Below are 10552 nucleotides of genomic sequence, written 5' to 3'. Positions count from 1 at the left end.
TACCCCTTTTTAATGGAGTCAAGTGCATACACACTGTAGTTACACACAACAAGACAATTACTCAGCTCAGAGATAGCATACAGTCTACTCTACAGTAGGGTTGAAAAACGTATATAAACTTGTTTGGAGGATTTCCTAATTCCTTTATTCTTCCAACTGGGACTTCTGGAATCCCCAACCTACAGCAACACCAGTCTTACCTGAGATCATCTGCTGAACCCTGACCCCTGAACCCTGACCCTAACCCCTACTCCGAACCCTAACCCCGAACCCTAACCCCTACCTCGTACCCTAACCCCGAACCCTGACCCTAACCCGAACCCTGACCCTAACCCTAACCCCGAACCCTGACCCTAACCCGAACCCTGACCCTAACCCCTAACCCCAACCCCTACCTCAAACCCTATCCCCTACCTCGAACCCTGACCCTAACCCCGAACCCTGACCCTAACCCGGAACCCTGACCCTAACTCCGAACCCTAACCCCAACCCCTACCTCGAACCCTAACCCCTACCTCAAACCCTGACCCCGAACCATTACCCTAACCCTAACCCCGAACCCTGACCCTAACCTTGACCCCAACCCCCGAACCCTAACCCCAACCTCGAACCCTAACCCCTACCTCGTACCCTGACCCCGAACCCTAACCCTAACCCTAACCCCGAACCCTGACCCTAACCCCAACCCTGACCCTATCCCCTACCTCGAAACCCTGACCCTAACCCCGAACCCTGACCCTAACCCCGAACCTTAACCCCAACCCCTACCTCGAACCCTAACCCCGAACCCTAACCCTACCTCGAACCCTGACCCCGAACCCTGACCCTAACCCCGAACCCTGACCCTAACCCTGACCCCAACCCCCGAACCCTAACCCCATCCTCGAACACTAACCCCTACCTCAACCCTGACCCTAACCCTAACCCCGAACCCTGACCCTAACCCTAACCCCGAACCCTGACCCTAACCCCGAACCCTGACCCTAACCCCAAACCCTAACCCCTACCTCGAACCCTGACCCTAACCCTAACCCCTACCTCGAACCCTAACCCCGAACCCTGACCCTAACCCCGAACCCTGACCCTAACCCCGAACCCTAACCCCGAACCCTAACCCCTACCTCGAACCCTAACCCCGAACCCTGACCCTTAACCCTAACCCCTACCTCGAACCCTAACCCCTACCTCAAACCCTAACCTTTAACTCAAACCCCTACCCCTAACACTTACCTCAAACCCTAACCTTAACTCAAACCCCCCTACCCCTAACACCTACCTCAAACCCTAACCTTAACTCAAACCCCCCAAACCCTAACCCCTACTCCGAACCCTAACCTTAACTCAAACCCCTACCCCTTACACCTACCTCGAACCCTAACCTTAACTCAAACCCCTACCCCTAACCCCTACCTCGGACCCTACCCCTAACACCTACCTCAAACCCTAACCTTAACTCAAACCCCCCAAACCCTAACCCCTACTCCGAACCCTAACCTTAACTCAAACCCCTATCCCTAACCCTACCCCCAACCCCTACCTCAAACCCTACCCCTAACCCCTACCTCGAACCCTAACCTTAACTCAAACCCCTACCCCTACCCCTACCTCGAACCCTAAGCCCTACCTCGTACCCTAACCCCTACCTCAAACCCTACCCCTAACCCCTACCTCGAACCCTAACCTTAACTCAAACCCCTACCCCTACCCCTACCTCGAACACTAAGCCCTACCTCGTACCCTAACCCCTACCTCAAACCCTAACCCTGTCATTTACTGTCCTTTGCCTTTTGCCCCCTAGAACCCAGAGGACCCAGCGTGTGGGTCAGGAGCCCCTGAAGAGGCAGGAGTCGTCGTCTGCAGGTCGCGCCCCCCAGCCCCTCTCCGCTCAGGCCATCAAGCACATCTGGGTTCGCACCGCCCTCTTCGAGAAGGTCCTGGACAAGGTCGTACAGTACATCGTGGATAACTCCAGGTAAGAAATGAATGGCAACTTCTGCATTAACTCACACTGCACTGTATGCAAAGAGCAACATCTTGTCCATGTCTCTTCCAGCCAATTGAATTAGCTTTCTCCCTGTTGCCTTTTGTTCTGCACATGACATTTCTGCCTGTCTTGAACTGTCAGATTCCTCATTTCATTCCCTCCTTATGTCTTGCATAAAGCCTAATGGAGTCATTTGAGTGTTGTTTTTCCATTGTTTGACTCAATGCTCTTTTGTTGTTTCTCTACATTGCGTGTGTGTGTGTGTGTGTGTGTGTGTGTGTGTGTGTGTGTGTGTGTGTGTGTGTGTGTGTGTTGTCTCTACAGTAAGTACTATGAGAGGGAGGCTCTGATGTGTGTGTGTGTGTGTTGTCTCTACAGTAAGTACTATGAGAGGGAGGCTCTGATGCATGACTCAGTGTTTGGACCCATCCTGGCATGTCTACTGGGTAAGTTGACCCTAAGAGCTGTTATAATGCTACATTGGGTTGTTATACACCCCTGTGGACTGTTATAATGCTACGTCGGGTTGTTATAATGTCATTACGGACTGATATAATGCTACATTGTATTGTTATAATGTCCCTACGTGATGTTATAATGCAATATTGGGTTGTTATGTCTCTACGGACTGATATAATGCTACATTGCATTGTTATAATGACCCTTCAGACTGTTATAATGCTACATTGGGTTGTTGTAATGTCTCTATGGACTGCTGTTATAATGCTACATTGGGTTGTTATAATGTCTCCACCGACTGTTTTAATGCTACATTGCGCTGTTATGTCTCTACGGACTGATATAATGCTACATTGGGTATTTATAATGTCTTTACGGCCTGTTATAATGCTACATTGGGTTGTTATAATGTCTCTATGGACTGATATAATGCTACATTGGGTATTTATAATGTCTTTACGGCCTGTTATAATGCTACATTGGGTTGTTATAATGTCTCTATGGACTGATATAATGCTACATACAGTAGATACTCTTTTTGCCTCTATTTACTCTCTCTCTCTCTCTCCCTCCGTCATTCTCACCCTATTTTCCCCCCTCTTTATATCCCTCTCCCCCCTCTCCCCCTCCCTCCTCCCTCTCCCCCTCCCTCTCTCCTCTCTCTCCCCCCTCCCTCCCGCTCCCCCCCCCCCCCCCCCCTCTCTCCCCCCTCCCCCCCTCCCTCCTCCAGTGGGTCCCTGTGCTCTGGAGTACACTAAGCTGAAGACGACCGACCACTTCTGGACGGACCCGTCGGCCAACGAGTTGGTCCAGCGCCACCGGATCCACGGGGCCCACCGGGGCCAGGACGCTTCCCCCAGCAGGAGGCCCGCTCTAGGGGTGAGAGACACTGGGTCCCTGGGGGCCTGAGGAATGCATGGGGCTCTTACTGGAGCAGTTGGTCAATACTGTACAATTCATTCCGTAAGGATTCAATGAGCAGCTATGGCAATACTAATTTCCTTTCATACATTTGAAGTCAGAAGTTTACATACACTTAGTTTGTAGTGATCAAATCTCGTTTTTCAACCACTCCACACATTTCTTGTTAACGAACTATAGTTTTGGCAAGTCGGTTAGGATATCTACTTTGTGCATGACACAAGTAATTTTTCCAACAATTATTTACAGGCAGGCTAATTGACATAATTTGAGTCAATTGGAGGTGTATCTGTGGATGTATTTCAAGGCCTACCTTCAAACTCAGTGCCTCTTTGCTTGACATCATGGGGAAATCAAAAGAAAATCAGCAAAGACCTCAGAAAAAAATGGTATACCTCCACAAGTCTAGTTCATCCTTGGGAGCAATTTCCAAACGCCTGAAGTTACCACGTTCATCTGTACAAACAATAGTACGCAAGTATAAATACCATGGGACCACGTAGCCGTCATACCGCTCAGGAAGGAGACGCGTTCTGTCTTCTAGAGATGAACGTACTTTGGTGCAAAAAGTGCAAATCAATCCCAGAACAACAGCAAAAGACCATGTGAAGATGCTGGAGGAAACAGGTACAAAAGTATCTATATCCACAGTAAAACAAGTCTTATATCGACGTAACCTGAAAGGCCGCTCAGCAAGGAAGAAGCCACTGCTCCAAAACGCCCATAAAAAAGCCAGACTACGGTTAGAAACTGCACATGGGGACAAAGATCGTACGTTTTGGAGAAATGTCCTCTGGTCTGAAGAAACAAAAGTAGAGCTGTTTGGCCATAATGACCATCGTTATGTTTGGAGGAAAAAGGGGGAGGCTTGCAAGCTGAAGAACACCATCCCAACCGTGAAGCACGGGGATGGCAGCATCATGTTGTGGGGGCGCTTTGCTGCACGAGGGACTGGTGCACTTCACAAAATAGATGGAATCATGAGGAAGGAACATTTTGTGGATATATTGAAGCAACATCTCGACATCAGTATCATTTTGGTTGCAAATGGGTCTTCCAAATGGACAATGACCCCAAGCATACTTCCAAAGTTGTGGCAAAATGGCTTAAGGACAACAAAGTCAAGGTATTGGAGTGGCCATCACAAAGCCCTGACCTCAATCCCATAGAAAATGTGTGGGCAGAACTGAAAAAGCGTGTGCGAGCAAGGAGGCCTACAAACCTGACTCAGTTACACCAGCTCTGTCAGGAGGAATGGGCCAAAATTCACCCAACTTATTGTGGGAAGCTTGTGGAAGGCTACCCGAAACATTTGACCCAAGTTAAACAATTTAAAGGCAATGCAACCAAATACTAACTGAGTGTATGTAAACTTCTGACCCACTGGGAATGTGATGAAAGAAATAAAAGCTGAAATAAATAATTCTCTCTACTATTATTCTGACATTTAACATTCTTAAAATAAGGTGGTGATCCCAACTGACCTAAAACAGGGAATTTTTACTAGGATTAAATGTCAGGAATTGTGAAAAACTGAGTTTAAATGTATTTGGCTAAGATGTATGTAAACTTCAGATTTCAACTGTATTTAGCCAGGATAGTTCACTTAGTAACAATTGTTTTCCCAGGAGTCCTGGGAGCAGTTTCTCAGAAGGGCACAGACCCTTGTAGTTAGACAATAGGGCTAAGTAACTACAATGTTATTGGTTCAAATCCCTGATGGGTAAAGGACCCAGTCAGTTTCAATCATGGTCTGCGTCCCAAATGACACCCTATTCCCTAAATAGTGCACTACTTTAGACCAGGGCCCAATAGAACCCTATTCCCTATATAGTGCACTACTTTAGACCAGGGCCCTATAGAACCCTATTCCCTATATAGTGCACTACTTTAGACCAGGGCCCTAGAGAACCCTATTCCCTATATAGTGCACTACTTTAGACCAGGGCCCTAGAGAACCCTATTCCCTATATAGTGCACTACTTTAGACCAGGGCCCAATAGAACCCTATTCCCTATATAGTGCACTACTTTAGACCAGGGCCCAATAGAACCCTATTCCCTATATAGTGCACTACTGTAGACCAGGGCCCTATAGAACCCTATTCCCTATATAGTGCACTACTTTAGACCAGGGCCCTATTCCCTATATAGTGCACTACTTTAGACCAGGGCCCTATAGAACCCTATTCCCTATATATAGTGCACTACTTTAGACCAGAGCCCTATGGCACCCTATTCCCTATATAGTGCACTACTTTTGACCAGGGCCCAATAGGTGCCAGTCACATTCTGTTAAAGGTCCCCAAAGCACACAGTTGCCTGGGTCGCTCCTCTTTTCAGTTCACAGCAGTTAGCAACTGCAAAAAACAAGATGCAACAAACAGTCAAACTGGACCATTTTATCTCCGTTTCCACATTCAAAGACAATCATGGACACTCTTTTACTGACACTTGTGGCTGCTTCGCGTGATGTGTTTAATCTGCCATTTTGTCCTTTGTGCCTAACAATTTTTGTGTCATGTTTGTGCTGCTACTAATTTGTGTTGTCGTGTTGAGTTGCTGTCGTGTTGTGTTGTTGTCGTGTTGAGTTGCTGTCGTGTTGAGTTGCTGTCGTGTTGTGTTGCTGTCGTGTTGAGTTGCTGTCGTGTTGTGTTGCTGTCGTGTTGAGTTGCTGTCGTGTTGAGTTGCTGTCGTGTTGAATTGTTGTCGTGTTGAGTTGCTGTCATGTTGTGTTGTTGTCGTGTTGAGTTGAATTGCTGTCGTGTTGAGTTGTTGTCGTGTTGTGCTGCTGTCGTGTTGTGTTGTCATGCTGTGTTGTTGTTGTGTTGTGTTATTGTCATGTGTTATTGTCATGTTGTTGTGTTGTCTTGTGTTGTTGTCATGTTGTGTTGCTGTCATGTTGTGTTGTGTTGCTGCTATGTCAGGTTGTTGTCATGTTGTGTTGTGTTGCTGCTATGTCAGGTTGTTGTCATGTTGTGTTGCTGCTATGTCAGGTTGTTGTCATGTTGTGTTGCTGCTATGTTGGGTTGTTGTCATGTTGTGTTGCTGCTATGTCAGGTTGTTGTCATGTTGTGTTGCTGCTATGTTGGGTTGTTGTCATGTTGTGTTGCTGCTATGTCGGGTTGTTGTCATGTTGTGTTGCTGCTATGTTGGGTTGTTGTCATGTTGTGTTGCTGCTATGTCGGGTTGTTGTCATGTTGTGTTGCTGCATGTCAGGTTGTTGTCATGTTGTGTTGCTGTCATGTTGTGTTGTGTTGCTGCTATGTCAGGTTGTTGTCATGTTGTGTTGCTGCTATGTCGGGTTGTTGTCATGTTGTGTTGCTGCATGTCAGGTTGTTGTCATGTTGTGTTGCTGCATGTCGGGTTGTTGTCATGTTGTGTTGCTGCTATGTCGGGTTGTTGTCATGTTGTGTTGCTGCTATGTCAGGTTGTTGTCATGTTGTGTTGCTGCTATGTCAGGTTGTTGTCATGTTGTGTTGCTGCATGTCGGGTTGTTGTCATGTTGTGTTGTTGTGTTGCTTGAAAATAAAGGAGAGCAGCACACTCTAGGAGCTCAGATGCAAAAATGTAATATCCAACGTTTCGACAGCCAAGCTGTCTTCATCAGGGTATAATCACAAACACTGCGGGATGACTCGTTTATGTAGTGTCAAAAGACACACAGGTGTCTGTAATCATGGCCAAAAGTGGCCTGATATCATTGGTTAATTCTCAAATATTAAAATGGCAGACAAAGAACAGCATTACAAACAACAAATGGATAGCATACGATCATAGATTCATTTTAGACTACACAAACTTACAAACAATTACAATAAGTCACAATAATCACAAGAGTGGCTTCAGATCAAAGTCTACGTTGAGACCGAAGGGAACAAGGGTCTCGGAGCATCGTAGCACCATTAGGTGCAAAAACTTTACTTATCCAGTTGAGGCCCTCTTTTTGGAGGCAGGCCACTCGATTTCGTCTCTGTTATATCGGCATCGAACATGTCACCCTCCCTAGGAGAGGGGGTGACCTTGATCATTTATTGTTAAAACGAGAGGCTGCCTGGATCTTTAACTTAAAGACCCTTGCTCTCTTCGGTCTCAACGTAGACTTTGACATGTTTGTGATTATACCCTGATGAAGACAGCTTGGCTGTCAAAACATTGAATATTACATTTTTGCATCTGAGCTCCTAGAGTGTTCGGCTCTCCTTTTATTTTCAAGTGTTCTACTCCGCTAGACAGCACCTCGCCTAACTAGGTGTGCGTTTCTTTTTCTTCTAGAGTTGTTGTGTTGCTGCCATGTTTTGTTGTTGTCATGTTGTGTTGCTGTCATGTTTTGTTGTTGTCATGTTGTGTTGCTGCCATGTTTTGTTGTTGTCATGTTGTGTTGCTGTCATGTTTTGTTGTCATGTTGTGTTGCTGTCATGTTTTGTTGTCATGTTGTGTTGCTACCATGTTGTTGTTGTTTTGTTGTCATGTTGTGTTGCACCATGTTGTTGTTGTGTTGTTGTCATGTTGTGTTGCACCATGTTGTTGTTGTGTTGTTGTCATGTTGTGTTGCTGTCATGTTTTGTTGTCATGTTGTGTTGCTACCATGTTGTTGTTGTGTTGTTGTCATGTTGTGTTGCACCATGTTGTTGTTGTTGTTGTCATGTTGCACCATGTTGTCATGTTGTGTTGCTACCACGTTGTGTTGTTGCCATGTTTTGTTGTTGCCACGTTGTGTTGTTGCCATGTTGTGTTGTTGCCATGTTGTTGTTGTGTTGTTGTCATGTTGTGTTGCACCATGTTGTTGTTGTGTTGTTGTCATGTTGTGTTGCTGCCACGTTGTGTTGTTGCCATGCTGTGTTGTCTTAGGTCTCTCTATGTAGTGTTGTTGCCATGTTGTGTTGTTGCCATGCTGTGTTGTCTTAGGTCTCTCTATGTAGTGTTGTTGCCACGTTGTGTTGTTGTCATGTTGTGTTGTTGCCATGTTGTGTTGTTGCCATGTTGTGTTGTTGCCACGTTGTGTTGTTGTCATGTTGTGTTGTTGTCATGTTGTGTTGTTGCCATGTTGTGTTGTTGTCATGTTGTGTTGTTGCCACGTTGTGTTGTTGTCATGTTGTGTTGTTGCCATGTTGTGTTGTTGTCATGTTGTGTTGTTGCCATGTTGTGTTGTTGCCATGCTGTGTTGTCTTAGGTCTCTCTATGTTGTGTTGTTGCCATGTTGTGTTGTCTTAGGTCTCTCTATGTAGTGTTGTTGCCATGTTGTGTTGTCTTAGGTCTCTCTATGTAGTGTTGTTGCCATGTTGTGTTGTCTTAGGTCTCTCTATGTTGTGTTGTTGCCATGCTGTGTTGTCTTAGGTCTCTCTATGTTGTGTTGTTGCCACGTTGTGTTGTTGTCATGTTGTGTTGTTGCCATGTTGTGTTGTTGCCATGCTGTGTTGTCTTAGGTCTCTCTATGTTGTGTTGTTGCCATGTTGTGTTGTCTTAGGTCTCTCTATGTAGTGTTGTTGCCATGTTGTGTTGTCTTAGGTCTCTCTATGTTGTGTTGTTGCCATGCTGTGTTGTCTTAGGTCTCTCTATGTAGTGTTGTTGCCATGTTGTGTTGTCTTAGATCTCTCTATGTTGTGTTGTTGCCATGCTGTGTTGTCTTAGGTCTCTCCATGTAGTGTTGTGGTGTCTATTTTCTCGTGATGTGTGTTTTGTCCTAACATTTTTATCCCCCCATCCCTGCATTAAGCCTTTAGCCTCTTGCTAGACCATCATTGTAAATAAGAATTTGTTGTTAAATAATGGTTAAATAAAAAAAATTGAGGGACAATCAGTCAGGATCTGAGTCACGTCCTTACACAATCAATACTCAACAACGTAGACCTTTCTCATGGCCTGTTTCCCAGATCCAGAAGAGACAGTCCAGCGTCAGCATGTCCGAGGATAAGTTTGCTGCATCTGCACGGGAATACGTGGAATCTCTTCACCAGAACTCCCGTACTCACCTGCTCTACGGCAAAAACAACGTCCTGGTCCAACCGGTAAGACTACACAGAGTTTTAATACTGTAACATGTAGTAGTATTATTGTAGTACTGTACAAATATTTTTAGTACAGCCAAGAAGAGGATCAACCACCTTTATGAACCGGCTTCCTCGCTAGGTTTCTTCCTAGGCTCCTGCCTTTCTAGGGAGTTCAAACCCCCTCAGAGCCTGGTTCCTCGCTAGGTGTCTTCCTAGGTTCCTGCCTTCTAAGGAGTTCAAACCCCCTCCAGTCCCCTCTCCTGTTTTCAATACTCCAGCCCCCTCTCCTGTTTTCAATACTCCAGCCCCCTCTCCTGTTTTCAATACTCCAGCCTCCTCTCCTGTTTTCAATACTCCAGCCCCCTCTCCTGTTTTCAACACTCCAGCCCCCTCTCTTGTTTTCAACACTCCAGCCCCCTCTGTTTTCAATTCTCCAGCCCCCTCCCCTGTTTTCAATTCTCCAGCCCCCTTTCCTGTTTTCAATACTCCAGCCCCCTTTCCTGTTTTCAATACTCCAGCCCCCTCCCCTGTTTTCAATACTCCAGCCCCCTCCCCTGTTTTCAATACTCCAGCCCCCTCCCCTGTTTTCAATACTCCAGCCCCCTCCCCTGTTTTTAATACTCCAGCCCCCTCCCCTGTTTTCAATACTCCAGCCCCCTCCCCTGTTTTCAATACTCCAGCCCCCTCCCCTGTTTTCAATACTCCAGCCCCCTCCCCTGTTTTCAATACTCCAGCCCCCTCTCCTGTTTTCAATACTCCAGCCCCCTCCCCTGTTTTCAATACTCCAGCCCCCTCCCCTGTTTTCAATACTCCAGCCCCCTCTCCTGTTTTCAATACTCCAGCCCCCTCCCCTGTTTTCAATACTCCAGCCCCCTCCCATTGTGAGGATAACGACACTGAGCCTTTTTCAACAAAAACAATAAGAGATTGGAGAACACGTTGAGAGGGATCTTAGACCATTCCTCCGTACAGAATCGTTCCAGATCTTTCCAGATCTTTGTTATCCTTCATCTGTTCTTATGGACTGTCCTCTTCAATTCAAAACCGCAGGCTTTTCAATGGGAGTTCAAGTCCGGAGACGGAGGTGGCCATTGCAAAAATGTTGATTTTTGTAGTCAATTAACCATTTCTTTATAGATTTTGATTAGTGCTTGGGAGTTTAGTTGTAATTGCTAGAAGATCCACTTGAGGCCCATGAG

General features: G+C 46.2%; 1 protein-coding gene across 1 annotated transcript in view; it reads left to right on the top strand.

The window, feature by feature from the left end:
• Window positions 1–1798: 1798 nt before the first annotated feature.
• Window positions 1799–10552, top strand: part of LOC139400330 (small G protein signaling modulator 2-like) — a gene marked incomplete at both ends in the record, with an annotated part of 19831 nt that continues 11077 nt past the window's right edge. The window contains 4 exons of the mRNA XM_071145297.1: window positions 1799–1972; window positions 2363–2430; window positions 3174–3322; window positions 9237–9371. Of these exons, the coding sequence (XP_071001398.1) occupies window positions 1799–1972; window positions 2363–2430; window positions 3174–3322; window positions 9237–9371 (526 nt within the window). The remainder of the gene's footprint in view (window positions 1973–2362; window positions 2431–3173; window positions 3323–9236; window positions 9372–10552) is intronic.

This window comes from Oncorhynchus clarkii, unplaced genomic scaffold, assembly GCF_045791955.1.
Source record: "Oncorhynchus clarkii lewisi isolate Uvic-CL-2024 unplaced genomic scaffold, UVic_Ocla_1.0 unplaced_contig_6080_pilon_pilon, whole genome shotgun sequence".
Classification (NCBI taxonomy): domain Eukaryota; kingdom Metazoa; phylum Chordata; class Actinopteri; order Salmoniformes; family Salmonidae; genus Oncorhynchus; species Oncorhynchus clarkii.
This window is presented reverse-complemented; position numbering and strand designations above follow the sequence as displayed.